Here is a 17,088-nt window from a genome sequence, read left to right on the forward strand (position 1 = left end):
TTTTGCAACACTGACTTCTGTGAAAGTCAATGGCATTGCTGTTAAGGGAACAAATTATCCATAAGGACTACTCACTTGGTGAGAAGAGAAAGAAAAATCCTGTAACAACTTACAAAAAAAAATTTGATTATTGGGGCTGTCTACTAAAGACATGAAATAAAATATTTTTTGTTAGTTTTTGTGCTTGATTCAGTTTCTGTGTGTTTTTTGTTGTTTTTTCTTTTAGACTACCTATAGATGCGAAACACACAAGCATAGTCTAAGTGCACTTTTCAGACTGGCAACAATTTAAATACTTATTCCTGGACAAAATTTCTTCAATGAATAGGTACACTGACATACCTCAAATAATATGTTTCAATTTAACTTTTAATTCTTTCAGTCTTAAGTCATTATTTTTGTAAGTCATCATAACTTATGTTATAATTTTAGACATCGCACATAAAACTTACATGCAGGTTAAGATGACTGAAACATGGGGGGTGACCAAGAAACAGTTCTGAATGATTCAGTTCTGCTTATCTTCTCATTACCTCTTTGGTTTTAGGTAATATTCAATAAAGTCTTGATGTTTTCCATATGAGTAACCACAAAGGCCACTTCTGCTGTTTCATTCAAATTTGACACCAGAGCCTTAAGGAAGGTGACTGTTAAATTAAAAGGTAGTATTTAATGGATACCTTTCTCAACTACCTAAACTTTTGATTATTCGGCCCAGCCAGGACTCACGTTCACTGAAAACTTGTTAGCACAAGTGGAAGAAAACTTATCTCACAATGCAGATGACAAATCTGTAATAAATTCCAAATCACATTCAGTAAACATTCACACTCCTCTTTCACTTTGAGGCAGATTTCAGGACTGCCATCCTACAGGACAAAGAGAACTACTGAAGCAATTACAGTTCTTTGTGACCATTTTTTAACTGTTAGTACTATCATATCTCCTTAAAAATAAAAAATTCTTGAAGTAGCACTCACTGTTCCCCTCCAGTCCTTTACTGCTTGTCCAACTTCTATTTCCTGTAATTATTCAGACTTTGTCATTTTGTTGGTTTTTTCCCCCCCTCTAAAGCTGCACACGTAGGCTGTATTTTTAGCAAAGACTTCTGCAAAAATGGTGACTTAACTCAAATGATAATGCATGTGAGGAAAGTATCTGCCTGCTGAAGAATCTGACCAACAGCCTGCTACAAGAAACAGAACAACACTGTAACCAAGGGAGCACTTTTGTACTGCATTGGAAGACCTGGATGTGGCCTATACGGATAACAGAGGACTGTAAATTCAAAAATACAGTGTTTAAAATAACAGACACTCCATGTTCAATTGCAGTGAATCTCAACATTTTAAATGATGACTAGATTATAATTAGTGTATTGCAGAAACAAGAATACATATTTCATACATACACAGTTTTCTTTTATATTGACAAATGAGCAACACAATTTCAATCTTGTCCATGAATTTGGAATATAAATATTAAAAACAAAGTTCCATCAAAACTAAGAGTCTTCGTTATTTCCTCAAAGACTGAGCAAAACTTTTAGCATATGAATTAAAAGCAGCGCTAAAATGAAGTGCTGCTTTATACAAAAGCATAAGGTATGAAAATTAACCACTGTTAATTACCATGCTTTTTAATGTGGTTCCACAGAAAGGTGTGGCATTCTAAATGGCATACTTGCTCAAACGAGTACCTGCCCTGAGGAGCTAACAATTTTTACCAGGCAGATACAATAGATGAACTATGAAGTGTATGCAGACAGTAGCAGACTACGCAGGAAAAAGCTCTGAAAAACAGGAATAAATCTTGCAAGGTATTTCAGAGAGGTAACTACCACGAGCTGTATTTTTTATACCATCTCCAGTGGGCCCAAGGATAACTCTGTGCCAAGCAGTCAGAAGAAAATGGCTTGAGAACAAGAGCACAGTTTTGGACACTAACTTCAATACTGTGAAATGCCATGAATCTTGAACAGGACCCTTGACATTTTCCTACTGAGAATGCTCTTGGTCAGTTAAGAAACAAGAAACAAAAATGTTGTACTTTAAAAAAATAAAGAAAAATACACTCTGGCAACTGTGCAGTAGCTCAGTCCTTCCTGCAGTGTGCCCAAAAGCACAGCCTGATGGGAAGCAGCCGTACCTCCCAGCAAGTCTGTTCAGCACAAATGGAATTAGTCATCCTGCTGACTAAACCATCCATACACTTCAGTAAATCACAGACAGCAAGATGCACGTTTTAACATATGAAAACGCAGACTTAAGGCAGTTATAAGCTTCTAGAGATCTCAAACAGAATTTATAAACACAAAGTACTGAAAATGTGCTGAGATTTTATTCATCAGGCACTGCAAAAATGAACATTAAATTACCTTTCATATCATTTCTTTTGTGCCCAACACTGACCAACAGCATCTGCCTCTAAGATTAAAAAAAAAGCCAAAACATAACTCTCAGTTTCTTCTACTTAAGTAAATAAATTCTTGGCAAAAGAGCTGCTTTGAACTATTACATAACATGAGCGGGAAGTGGCCTATACTTGATAAAAGAGACAGCTTCCAGCAAATGACAGACTAATTTCACTTGCACACATCCTCTTTGTAATGACACACAGTCCTTCAGCATTTTAAGTTAAACACTCTTGCGATCTTCCTCCTTGAACATTTCTTTTAAACGACCTCAGATTACGGCAGATACACCTTTTAGTTATTAACAGACATCTCTTACACTATATAGAAGAAAATGTCAGTCCAGCATAGATTCTTTACAAGGAAGCATCTATAAATGAACACTGTTTGAAAACAGCATTAAGGAAAAAAAAAAAAAAGAAAAAAGAAAAAAAAAAAAAAAAGCACTGAATCTTTGTCTAAAAATCTGCTTTCAAAAATAACCCTCCGTTCAGGTTGGGCTTTCTTGATCTTTAAGAAAAAGAAAAAGAAAGAAAGAAAGAAAGAAAGAAAGGAAAGAAAGAAAGAAAGAAAGAAAGAAAGAAAGAAAGAAAGAAAGAAAGAAAGAAAGAAAGAAAGAAAGAAAGAAAGAAAGAAAGAAAGAAAGAAAGAAAGAAAGAAAGAAAGAAAGAAAGAAAGAAAGAAAGAAAGAAAGAAAGAAAGAAAGAAAGAAAGAAAGAAAGAAAGAAAGAAAGAAAGAAAGAAAGAAAGAAAGAAAGAAAGAAAGAAAGAAAGAAAGAAAGAAAGAAAGAAAGAAAGAAAGAAAGAAAGAAAGAAAGAAAGAAAGAAAGAAAGAAAGAAAGAAAGAAAGAAAGAAAGAAAGAAAGAAAGAAAGAAAGAAAGAAAGAAAGAAAGAAAGAAAGAAAGAAAGAAAGAAAGAAAGAAAGAAAGAAAGAAAGAAAGAAAGAAAGAAAGAAAGAAAGAAAGAAAGAAAGAAAGAAAGAAAGAAAGAAAGAAAGAAAGAAAGAAAGAAAGAAAGAAAGAAAGAAAGAAAGAAAGAAAGAAAGAAAGAAAGAAAGAAAGAAAGAAAGAAAGAAAGAAAGAAAGAAAGAAAGAAAGAAAGAAAGAAAGAAAGAAAGAAAGAAAGAAAGAAAGAAAGAAAGAAAGAAAGAAAGAAAGAAAGAAAGAAAGAAAGAAAGAAAGAAAGAAAGAAAGAAAGAAAGAAAGAAAGAAAGAAAGAAAGAAAGAAAGAAAGAAAGAAAGAAAGAAAGAAAGAAAGAAAGAAAGAAAGAAAGAAAGAAAGAAAGAAAGAAAGAAAGAAAGAAAGAAAGAAAGAAAGAAAGAAAGAAAGAAAGAAAGAAAGAAAGAAAGAAAGAAAGAAAGAAAGAAAGAAAGAAAGAAAGAAAGAAAGAAAGAAAGAAAGAAAGAAAGAAAGAAAGAAAGAAAGAAAGAAAGAAAGAAAGAAAGAAAGAAAGAAAGAAAGAAAGAAAGAAAGAAAGAAAGAAAGAAAGAAAGAAAGAAAGAAAGAAAGAAAGAAAGAAAGAAAGAAAGAAAGAAAGAAAGAAAGAAAGAAAGAAAGAAAGAAAGAAAGAAAGAAAGAAAGAAAGAAAGAAAGAAAGAAAGAAAGAAAGAAAGAAAGAAAGAAAGAAAGAAAGAAAGAAAGAAAGAAAGAAAGAAAGAAAGAAAGAAAGAAAGAAAGAAAGAAAGAAAGAAAGAAAGAAAGAAAGAAAGAAAGAAAGAAAGAAAGAAAGAAAGAAAGAAAGAAAGAAAGAAAAGAAATAAGTACAAGGAAAAAAAAGCCTTCATGGGGGAAAAAGGACTACCGCTTGTGGCAGCAGCATGCAGTCACATCAAAAAACCACCAGAGATCAAACTGACCTCAGCAGAACAGATCCAGCTGGTTCTTTCTCCCAAACACAGTGCTCTGACAACGAATGCTCTTTATGTATTTAAATCCCAGCATAAGCTCTCCATGAGCTTAGTTGATATCACTGTACATTTCCAAGACATCTGAGCCATGCATGCACAGAGCTACATACAATTACAGGATTTAAATGCAACTGAAGCAAAGAGCTAACTAAAGCAGCATGCAATGCACAAGAGCAGTCAGAGCCTTTAGTCTCCATCATTAAGTTACACAGTCTTTTTCTTTGAAGAATATCTCCCCTATTTATCCTCTTCATGATCAAGAAAGAGTTGGGGGGGGGGGGGGAGGGAACTAAAATAGCACTTTGTGTCATTAAGCAAATTCTTCTATATTAAAATCACCAATGCTAATTGCAACACAACTTCTATTATCAGAGGTGAGATTATTCTCAACGAAAAGCTGGGATCCACACATGCGTTATTTTGTTGTTGTTGTATCATGCTTTATGAGATTTGCTGTTCTCAAAGCCAATTAAGGAAAAAGAAAATCCAAAATCAGTAAAAATGTTGCTTTTCCATCTGAACTGAGTGCCTTATGCCCTTTCCTCTCCCCACACCTCCCATTCCAAACAAGCTGGTTAAAGAATAACCTATAAGGTTACAAACTGGGGCAGTTTTCAAAGTATCATATAATAAAGTTACTGTTCAAATCCCAGTTGCACACTAAAGATTAAGAAATGTAAGTTATGAATAGTGCAAGACTGAGCAAGCCTTCTGTTTATTTGCAGGTCAGCAGGAGCAATAAAGAGAGCTGAACACAAATACTTCATTTGAATTCCTTATATAGGTACCTTACATATTTCCCTGGATAAACAACACAAAGTTTAAGAACACTGGGGCTGAACTAATTGATTCTGCTGAACAAAAAGAAAAATCAGATCACTTCTACACTGTCACTACTTGGAAAAACTCTTTGAGTACTAAATGAATTCAAATATGAAACTGCTGAGTTGTTAATCACAAACTGTAACCTATTTCTTAAAACAACCTCAGCAAAAGAGAAATATATGATATTAGGTGTAAACAGTGCTTTGAAGCAGCCTAGCTGATTTCAGTACATGCCCTCACATTAACAGCTGGTATTTGTATCAGGCAGATTGGTGAATGTCTGCCATAAGAACAGAATTTGCAAGTAAATGAATAAACTTTAAAGAATCTTTAAAGAAACATTTGGCACATCGTTTTAAGCTTTCTGAAGTAAATAATGAATATGAGGATCAAGAAGCTATCCTAACGTGTATTAGCACTTTCAACAGAAGACGCTATCAGAGGACAAGGATCCCCCACATGAAAGGATAGGAAGTAAAAGGTTGGAATAGCCATCTTTTTATTTTTTCAAGTAAGTTTCTAAAAGGATCTCCCAAAGAAATTTGAGCTTGGAATTACACTGGTCAAAAAATTAATATGCAATATTTAAATGGGAGTAAACAGTGGATTAGTAAGTCTTGTAGAAGATGCAAAATTGTTTATTTAAAAAGAATACTTACAAGGAAATGACAATTTCCTGAAGTGTCTGTACAGTAGGATAATGGATCATAGACTAGACTGGGGGAATTCATCATACCTTAGTATAAGATATAACTATAAATACAAATTTAAGGGTTGGAATGTTCATAAACATTGATGGACGCTAAAAAAAACTACCATCATTTAAATAACATCATGGAATCATTAAGAGATTGCCTTTAAATTCCATTCTTCAGAATATTGTTTCAACTGTGTACTAGTTCTCAAATTCCCAAAAGCAAACTACTGAAATACTCATTATTAGGCTTTATATCAGATGATGCATCTGTATCTTAAAAACTGTGACTACTGTCATTCTTACACCACCAGCATGCAGGAAAGCAAGAAGGAGAGGTATCAAAAAGCTTCTCCATCAGAAACAACAAGCAGGTAACAACAGATAATGACTAGAAGAGTTGTGACAACTCATGAGAAACACACATATAGAGAGAAACAGATACAGAGCGAAGAGAAAGTATTAATTTCTTATTCATTTTCTCTATGAAGTAATAGTCAGCAGGTTTTAAACTAAAAGTACTTTATTCACAAAAATAATTATGAAAGTAACAGTTAAAGGATGTTGTGATTGCCAAAACTTTAGTTTGGCTCAGAAAGTCATAATTATTCTTCCACATTTTTAAGAGCTAAGAAACAAAAACAAAAGCTACTGGAGAAAGTAACACAACATCATCTGCCATTTGTGTCTCTAAGCATCCATTTAATTGGCTACTGTTGAAGAATTGATCCTGGGCAAGCTTGGCCTGCAGCCTAACTCAGCCTCATTGCTACTGCTCTAGGAAGCTCAAAGAGGTGATCAGATTAAAAACTCTTCTGAAAAGCAGCATCAGTTTTGCCTCCAGCCCCTTCTACAAGTCCTAAAACCTTCCTTAGGCAGAAGGCAGAGGTAGTTCTGTAAGCATCTTTTCTGTGAATTTTCTAGAGTCTTTTTTCTCCCGTGGGATGGATGCTTTTAGTTTTACAACGTTTCCCAAATTCTTTGTGTGAGAATTACTTTGAAGTAGTGATCAAATACTGATTTAGTTAAATGAGTGAGCCACAAGAAAAGAAACCATATGTTTCAGAGTACTGTGAAAATGCTTTTGACTATTTTTAATCAATCACTGCCTTATTTTGTTTTGCCTTCTGAGAATGACAGTACCTTGAAGATTAAATCGGATATGGAAATATACAGGTAAATTCAATACACCTCTTGAGGATGAATAAGAGATTTAGAAGTCCCAGTAAATATCAGCAAAATACTACACAATTCCTTTCTACTTACTAGAGAAACTAAGGGCAATTTCAGGTCATAATTTCTGCATGTACATTTCCATTCTTTCCCTTAATTAATTTATTAAATCATGCTATACTATTTGTGAAAATGCAAAACGGTATAATTCTGGTTTTATGGATTATACCTGCATGCTTGTTTGGGCTTTTTTTTTTTTTTTTAAACATAATCTTTTTTCCTTCCTTCCAACTCCCTTGTAGCTACCTGTATACAGTGGTGTTTTGCTCAGAACAAGACGTAAAAAATGTTTTTAAGTGGAAAACTATACATTCTAGAACCTTCCAGCAACCTCATCTTAAAATTGATGTATGTGCTAAGCATGTATGAAACACGGTACATGAGAAAAGTAGAATATTAGCTGCTCACGATCTACAGACAGTCCTAAATACATGTCCAGAAAGACAAAAGAGCCTAAATTACCCAGCTACAAAATAATCTCGCAAACCAACCATACAAGGATGAAAGAGCTCAACAAAATAAATATATTTCACCCTTTGGCATCTGGGTCTTCTGATGTTTAATTAAAAGAAAAGGCTAACGGCTATTTTCTCTGAATGTTAGCTCACTGCTGAGATGCCACAGGGACAGGCACCTTTCAAAATACCTTGCCCCAACAGGAATGTAAAAATGATTTCAATTTAAAATATAACAACCCAAATAAAATTCATTAAACTGCATTTGAAATGCTTCATTGGAAGACAAAACTCTGCTTTGCCTCCCAGAAATGCACTAGTGGAAAATTTCTTGGTGAAAAACATTAGACATGTTCTTTCTTGTATCAGAACAAAGATGAATACATTATTTTGGGAAGAAACAATAGCTCAGAAAACAGCATTAGTGCAGCAGTAAAAGGGCAGAGATTCTGAAGAAAAGACATTCTCAAAAACCTGAGATAAAAATTAAGTCACAATTCAGGGGCTCTCTGAATTCACTGTTGCTAAGACCCACCCAGAATGAGGAGGCCATCCTCTTAGCTTAGAATCTGGTGATAACAACTGAATCTCATAAACCTGTACTGTCCCTGCCACATGATGTAAAACATGTTAAAACACAGCTGGGCGTACTAGGAGTTGCTCCCACTACAGCTACAACCCAACTTCTTGGGCCACTCCAGAACATTCGTAATTATACTTGTGTTGGCAAGCAGCAGCATTGCCTCTATCTTCCTTAAGCAAAGAATTTCCTTCAGCTGCAAAATAACTCAAAGCTGCCCCATTAACCATGTCCTCACCACGATTCATCTGATTAACACAGATTCCTAGAGACATGTACTGTATGCTTTACTGCACACTCAACCAAGTATTCAGATGCTGTGTTAGGGAAAGAAAAAGTACCCAAAACCCAATAGAGCTCCCATAAATGTTAACCATGCTTTAAATATGTATATTCAAAGCTTATTTTGGGTTTTAAAGCTTAATACACTACAATATTTTCAAAAAGTCTTAAGCAACTTAGCAAATCCAGTGCACCAAAAAACCTACAGTTATCATCAAGGAAAACATGCAAAACCATATATATGCTATAATTGTTAGTTATTAAGACATTAACTATGAGTAAATTCATTCCAGTCTAAAATACTTATTTTTGTGTTTTATTTTTTTTTTATTTTGAAGCCATATAGGCTGAATCATTAACAAGGAATTTCAAATACTAAATGGATATATCAAGTCCTTCTGGCTAGCCTGCATGCAGCAGTGTCCAGGTCTTCAGATCCTGTTATGTGATGCTTGTTTTATTACTCATATTTCTATGTTGAAAAGCAGTGTTATGTAGCTAAGAATTAGCTCTATTGAATTGTGTTTTCCTGCTCTTTGTAACTGCTGTACTTTCAAAGGAAATAAAATTAGAGGCATTACTTTCAGAGCAACCTACATATACATATGTGTATGTATATGTTTATATATAAGTATTTGTATGTACAAGTAAATGCAAATCTACATGTGTGTATATACACATATACAGAGGTTGCCTTGAAAGTAATGCCTCTGACTCTATTGGCCAACAATATCATAGGCATATTTATACAAACATATATATATACGTATCCACAATTATATAAACACGCACACATACATACACATATAATCTAGGATGCAAATTCAGTCATTCCCTTCAGATTCCTTTCTTTATAATCTACTTAAAATCAATAATAAAGAAATGTTTACTAAAGCAAGCATGGACCAGACACCAACCAGAAATAAGAAAGTATTTTTAAAACTACTTTGGACTTGGGATTCTAACTGAAAATAACTTTACATGCCATTGCATATATTAACACTGCCTCAGCCACACAAAATTCAGTCAATACTTTAGATTACTGGAAGTTAAGAGACCTGCTGGATCTGTTCCCTCAATTCACAACTAAGGTTCACTCAATTTTAATCCATGCTTACAAAGAAACCAGCTGTTTAAGAACTCAGAACATGTTCAATGACCCTCTTTCACAGATCAGATTTTGAATTTAATCTGCAATGAATCTTGAGTACAAGGCTTCTAGTGTTCTATTTTTACGAAGTTTATCCTTCTGATATGAAATATGCTTTCACACTTCTAGAGATTAAAGTTCCAATGTTTATATTAGCATACGTGTTTAGGGTAAAACTAGTTTTTAAAAACACCAAGCTGTGAATCTATTACATTTAGACTCTCTTTACACCCTTAAAAAAATGAAGACAGCAAACATATGTGGTACTATTTCAATAGCTGAGAAAAAAAATTAAAAAATCTCTCAATATATAGAAAATTATTAATATTAAAAACACTAGTCAAACTGTCATCCTTCTCAAAAAAAAGCAAACAGATAAAGCCTTAGATTTACACTTATGAGTGCACATACAAATGGTCCATTTGTCATTTATGTCAACAGAGCAAATCACATGCTTAAAATTAAACATATATATAAACGCTTTCTTGAGAACCCTTGTATTACAAAGCAGTGATATGAAATTATCATTCCACATGCCCATTCCAGGCAAAACCTGAGAGCAATCTGAATCAATTCTCAAACATATTTATAAAGAAACCTGTTGTTCTACAGTAAAATGCAAATTGCAGACCAAGTTATTCCTAGCTTTTAAGGTGCAGATGCATTTACAGGTTCATTCAACTGTTATTCCTAAAGTAGACTTGCCTAAAATGTAGTAGATGGACCGGTTCAGAAGGTCACATACAATTGTACCACATGGTACAAGTCATTGCATGCAGCACAGAGAAAAAGCAAACATTTTCTTTTGCTTTCTTATTTCTTCTCTATCTGTACTTTCTGCACATTTCTCACAGCTGTTTGATTTCCTAGGAATTTCTCTGCTTTGCCAACCATTCACTTTTCTTTCTACCTTTCCTATTCAACATAAAGAAGCAAAACAAATCTAGGAGAAAGCTACACTTCTAACTAAACTTAAAAACAAAACCAATTGGAATGTCCATGTCCATTAACAATTCATTGCTTTTAGGCAGCTTGAGCTGGATAGGTTACCCCATCAAGAAGCTTTACCAGCAGAAAGTTAGGGATACTTTATTAATGTGAACAACAGCTTCTTTTACACCACCTTCACAAAAGTAACGGTATTCTTTCAGTCAATGCTAAGTGGTGTCAGTAAAAGTTGGATATAGCTATACAGATCGTAACACATCAACATGATTATGCTAAGCATCCTTCATTCATTATTCACTATTAAAATAGTCAAAGACAGAAACAAAGATTGCGATGAGAAGACTGTGCAAAAACACCTGCAGCCCACAGTAATTTTATTTACTGCTGATATCAGACTCCATCAATATTTAGACACTGCAGGTGTCTGCAACTGATTCACAGCAAATGTGCTTTCCTAGATCAGTACTAATGCTTCAGCACCATAGCATGAAACATGGATAACAGCAGCACTGTTAGATCTCTTAAAGACACTAGTTTGGGCAACTCAATTTTCACTTCAAATATAGATATAATAATAATGCAGCACATTAAGTCTTAACAGTACACCTGACTGACTACTGCTCTCAGCAACAAGTCCACTGTGATGCTAGGATTTCCAGAGATTTATGTACCAATCGCCTTACAAAGAACTCAGGATCTATGCAGCAGCGCATGCTGAAAATGGCCAGTCTTTAACAAAGTGCTGCTCCCTGAATGGCATCTTCTGTGTTATAAGACAATGAATTACCTGATGAACAGCATTGTCTAGAATGATCAAAGGAGATTATCAAAAGATTACCAAAGACATACACATCTTTGTCATATCTATCAAGTTACAGCTCATAATATCTATGCTGACAAAATGCAAATAAAAATGCTCACTTCATTTGAAAACCATCTATATCTATGGAGCATTAGTAAGTATGCATTCTTATCCTCTTCTAAGTAATTTTGTCGATAATTCTTGATGTTTTTCATGCTCTGACTAAAATAACTTCAGAGTTAGAGGGTGCTTGTTTCTTCTTAAATTTCAGTCAACAACACACATAAAAACATAGGTGCACCATGAAACACCTAGCTTTATAAACTAAAGGGAACAAAGTTCTAAGACGTGTCAAAGGTATGTGCCTAAGAAAGGTGTGGCCTGCTTCAGCTAGTTACAACACATAAGACTTTCAGAGCCAAGGCAGCTGCAAATGCTAGTGACACAACCACCGCTCACAAGTGCTCAGCTCTGCCAGGCTATAAAGCAGAATCAAGTTGCTGTCCTGTTTAATGTTCAACTCCAACTGTTTTCAGGCATCCATACTTAGAAAACCTTAATAATCTACAGCTTAGCTTTTTCCAGATGATACCTGCAATAACAAATCTCCAGTAATTACACTACACCAGAAACATATAAAGGACAGAAATGTAATTACTGTAAAAAAAATAATAATAAAGAGATACTAAAAATATCAGACAAATACACCAAAAACATTGCATATTTTATGCAGGCACATAACGGGTCTCCAGAGGAAACAATCACCCGCTTGAGTATACAGTCTACAAGCAAGCTTTTAATTTAAAGGCTGCTACTGCCAGCATGCCAGAAGAATATCTACTGTAACATAGCAAAAAATAAAATCACTTTAGATTTCACAAAAAACTACAGTTTGTTTATATGTCTTTTAGAAGAGCAACTCACATTCAATAGACCTAAGCACTGCATACCACACTACAGTTAGATTTCAGAGCACCTACAACTCCGCAGATTAAAACCTAAGTTTTGTAAGCAACTGTATGCTTTTCATCACTTTGTTATTTCTTGATAAAAACTGTAACATGCAGTTTAAAACTGCACCCTACAGAGTAGGGTGTGTCAACTTCACCAAAAGCCCAGAGGCATTTCATTGTTCAGACAGAACCGAAGCAATGTTTAAGGAAAAAGAAAAAAAAAAAAAAAAAAAAAGACCATACCTTTGAAACCGCTAACAGGGCAATTGCTTATAGCTTCATAACTGTAACAATAAATTTTCAGTATCACACACACTACAATAGCAATCACAAAGCAACGTGAGTTACAGTTTTCTTGCTCTCCTTACTTCGTGATTAACTATTAAAAAGTCATGACACTAACCTGGGTCCACATGTCTGGAGTTCCTTCTAATTCCATTTGTTCGTTTCTGAACAACAAAAATACAAATAAAGGATATGAATAAACTTGTTTTCATGAAGGAACATCACACAGCTTTCATTCCCACAATCTACTAGGCAAAGATGGTTATCTTATTTTCCCTACCATCACAACCACAATTATCTTAATTTGGTAGAAATATCATACTTGGGAAGTTTACTCATATATCCTATCTTTTTTCTAACACTAGGCTCTTAAGATTCTTAGTGCAGAAACTCATTTATATCTTATAATTTTTTGCATATCAAGAAAGTCATTTATGAGTATGATAGCGGAAAAATATGCAGTCCACTTAGACAAAAGTACTGCTTCTCTTGTTTTAGTAAAACAAAAACTTTTACTGTTCCTCCTCTGCACTTAAGGTAGTTAAAATTTCCTAGAAAATGCTTCATTTTCTCATTTTCTGGGCAACTGCTTAAATTTTTAGTAACTCCTCTCCCTCTTTCTTCTTCTAAACTTGGATAAAGTACAGCTTTGTAAAATCAGAAACACTGACACAAGGGATGAATCTCTGAAAATTTAAGCATGAAATAAAGCAGATCTTTAAAGCCAACCATTTGCTTCTGCCAAAATATCTTAGCTGATAGCTTACTTGATAGTTCATGCATTCATACATACTTTTTTTAATCAAACCAATCAGAGGAAAACGGGCTGCATAATAAAGGGAACAATTAAGTTGCTCCAATTTAGCAGTAGTTGATATACACTGATGTGGGACACACTGAGGCAAGCCAAAAAGCAGTAACCTGAGGCACAACAAAATTACTAAGTCCCAGAGCAAGCTGACAAAAGGAAAAGCTTGGGTTACGAAAAACAACAACAAAAACAGCTTTCAGACTCTTGTCAGACTGGACATCTTTGGTCAATACCTTACAACACTAAACAATTCTTTCTTTTTTTTTTTTTTATTTTCAAGTGTAGTGAAAAAGGTAAATTTGAAAATTGCTCCTAGAAGTAGAGACTGTTGTTCATACCTTGAAACTCATTATTATTCTCATTAAATAGAAGCTACTTTTTTTTTCATTATTATTACTCTTAATTATTAACACAGCGGTATTTGAATATTTGCACAAGAGGGAAAGGAACAAGAGCAGGAAAAAGCAAGCCCAAAGACACAGACACTGAACTGAACGGCAACACAATACAGTAGTTCTGTGATAATACAATTCAGTTACACCAAATGTTCAGCCAGAAAATGATTACAAGGAAAGTTCTTTGGTTGTACAAATATATTGCAGTACCATTATGACTAGATTAGTAGTATGACGTAAATCTTTACCCAAATCATATATTCTGATTTATACTTAACTCTTACTGTACTGAAGTAAATTTAAAACACACAATTAATTAAGAATGAAAGAAATCCTGACATTTTGGCTCAAATCAATTGCCAGTACCAAATTAATAGCTCTAGAAAGCAAGCTTTTCTTACTATATATATATATACACACATATATATATGTATATATGTGGGTGTGTGTATTTTTTCCAGAGTATATGTACATATTTCAGAATATTTATATATATTTCTTGCTATATATATGTGTGTATATATAAATATATGTATTTTTTTTTCAGAATCATGCTGGGGGTGAGAAGCTCAAGGTCAGAAGAGATTAGCTACAATTAGGATCCATATTTTCTTCATCTGGCCACGTATGTTCACCTTCTGTAGCTTGAGGTACTTTGGCAGGTCTGCCCACAAGGTGCAGTCAGCAATCTGTTCATGGCTTTCCAGTGCTGTCTGTCAACTGCAGCACCAGGAGAGTTCAGCTAAAAGGCCATGCTATAATTTTCATATTTTCAAGTGCCCTTCCTTAGCAGATATTTCTTGGCAGACATTAAAGACCAGGCAGCAGGCAGATGGAAATACAAGTGCAGAGCTGCGGACTGGGGAAATGGCAAGGCAGGCAGGCGGCAGCCATTTCAGGGCATGCAGACAGACTGCAGGGCTGAGAGCACAGGCTGCCGTAATGCAGAACTAGCAACCGCTCACTCAGGGCTGCACCCAGACTGCCCTGACCTCACACTTTCGGACACCACAGAGCCTGGCTGGTACCTGCTGCAGCCCAGAACACAGCCAGAGAACATGCCAGAAGGTTCTGGGCCCTCCCCAGCCCTTGCTGCCACCCAGGGTGGGCAAAGCACCACAGCGCTCCAACACAGGGGAGAGCACAGAGAGCGCTGGCTCGGTGTGTGACAGCCATGATCCCCTGTGCAGCTCTCACATCAGCAGATACATCCTTTTAATTTTGTTACTGGTGTGATGGCACCAAAATGTGTATTTACGGAGAGGAAAAACATACATGCCGATACATTTTTCACCACCAGTGTGTTAAGTGGTTAAATGATCACCAACTTCTGAGGTTAAGCAGCTACTGGCAACTACTCTACCCTCACATTTCTGTCTTTTTTCTGCCAGAATTGGCAGACAAAAAGTAACTGTTAATTCCCTCCTGTGCTTCAGTCCAAAAGGCACCAGGTAAGTGGTGAGAACGCAAACTGAAGTAACTGCCAACATTCTTGTATTTAAGTCCAGGCACGCTATGTATAGCACTGCTTCCATCTTACCATTCTCTCAAGATAATATAAATTCCCTACCTACCAAATAAACAAAAGCCTGTTTAAATAACAAGGCTAAACTGCCCTGCTATTCTTCATTGAGTTCCAAGGGCTGCGGAGAAGCACATACTGAGACACCAATACTGATACCCCAAGCACAGCTCATGTGAAAGAACTGGCTATTGTTCAAAAAAGATGAAAAAAAAACATTTAACTGTACTGCCAAATTTGGTCCAGCAACACTGAGAAACAAGACAACCGTACTTAAGTAATGTTACTTTTTATCCTGTAACTTAACAACACACTTCTACTCCTTCCAGTACTCCCAACATTAAGCCACATCTACTCAAAGTTGGCACACACTTAAAACACATTACATTTGTATTTAGTAGCTGTTAGCCGCCATTCTAAAGAAAAACGTTACTAAATGCAAAATAAAAACATACCTGCTTCAATAGCACGTGCACAAAGTAAGCAATGTCATTAACAAAGCAAATATCACATGAAAACAGATCCTTACCTCATGTTTCAGGTTCCCATGTTCTGAAACATAAGTAAAAATTGGCATTATTGGTGATTGCAAAGTTAGGCTGCTCATATAGCAATCTCAGCCTGCGCTGTGCTGCATGACACCAAGCCCCACTGCACCCAGCGCTACCTGATCCCTGCAGCACGCCCGGGCAGCCCAGGGCCGCACTGTGCAGGCCGTGCTCTCCTCGCTCATTGGCTCTCCTCCCTAGGCAGCACTGCACCCTGTGCCAGTGGCTGCAGGGCAGCCTGAGCCAGCACGCGCTTCTGCAAAGTCCCAAACACACCTTGTAGGCATCTGCTCAGTGGGAATTCAAGAGCTATTGTTCTTCATTGCAAATCATGCTGGCACCTCTTCTCAGTTGTCTGTTTAGAGTATGCCAAGGTATCAAGATAAGATGTATATCTTCACCTGCAAATTTTTCTATACTTGTACATCAGCTTAGAATTGCATTAGTATATCATGGAATCTGCAGCCAGTGTATTTTTATAAGACCTTATTGCTACAAATTTTCTTGTGCTGTTTAAAAATAAGATAAAAAAAATGTAGTCCAGCAGGTGATCAGATGGCACCAAGGCAGTAACACCCGCACCCACCACCACACATTACTATAGACACAAAAAGGCTTTTTTTTTTGTTTTTTTTGTATACCTTCTTCCTTTCAGTGTCTAGTTTGATAACTGATATTTTGGTGTACTCTAGATGACTTGGATTCAGTGTCTTACCAAATGAGAGCCAGCCACATTTACCTAACATTCTCTCAGACTGTATGTGCTGCTAAAGCACATAGTATCCATTCCCAGTGATTTATTTGTTACATTGAAAACTTCCCTTGTATCTTTCTTGCACATACAGTGAGCTCTATTTACGATAAATCAAGTTAAAAGCTTTAACTGCAAGTGACTTCATTCCACTAAAAAAGAAGAAGAATGTGAACCAGTGAAGCGTGGGAAAAAAAAAACCCTTTGGCTTTCAAGCACTTTATGCAAAGACGAGCAGGCGTGCCAAGACCCAGCACACCAACTGCAGACGTGGGGCCAGGCACGCGAGGCCCAGCCCATTTGCCACCAGCAGGCCTTTCTTCTCACATACAATTTCAGATGCTATTTTTTCTCATACGCTACACCAAAGATGAGTTTTCTCATCACTCCGAGAATTTATTATTATTATTATTATTAAGTCATTTATACCCTTTTCAAAAGCATTTGTGTTTACACAGGGAGGAAACAGAAGAAAAATAAGGCAACCCCAGTTACAAGTAGACTACTGAGGTTTTCAAAGAACCTGAGGGAAT

The 17,088-nt window shown here is 35.6% G+C and overlaps 1 protein-coding gene across 8 annotated transcripts in view; it reads right to left on the minus strand.

The window, feature by feature from the left end:
• Nucleotides 1–17,088, minus strand: part of VAV3 (vav guanine nucleotide exchange factor 3) — a 162,445-nt gene that overhangs the window by 32,528 nt on the left and 112,829 nt on the right. For 5 of the 8 annotated variants that reach the window (XM_085511036.1, XM_085511035.1, XM_085511033.1 and 2 more), the window contains 2 exons: nucleotides 15,786–15,808; nucleotides 12,647–12,692 (listed from right to left, as the gene is read on the minus strand). The exons of 1 other annotated variant lie outside the window; for it this stretch is intronic. In XM_085511036.1, coding sequence (XP_085367162.1) covers nucleotides 12,647–12,692; nucleotides 15,786–15,808 — 69 coding nt within the window. The remainder of the gene's footprint in view (nucleotides 1–12,646; nucleotides 12,693–15,785; nucleotides 15,809–17,088) is intronic. 2 more of the 8 variants (XR_014932606.1, XR_014932605.1) reach the window with 1 other exon arrangement.

The sequence above is a fragment of the Coturnix japonica genome, chromosome 11 (genome assembly GCF_054131305.1).
Source record: "Coturnix japonica strain WE chromosome 11, WE-NBRP24, whole genome shotgun sequence".
NCBI classification, from domain to species: Eukaryota; Metazoa; Chordata; class Aves; order Galliformes; family Phasianidae; genus Coturnix; species Coturnix japonica.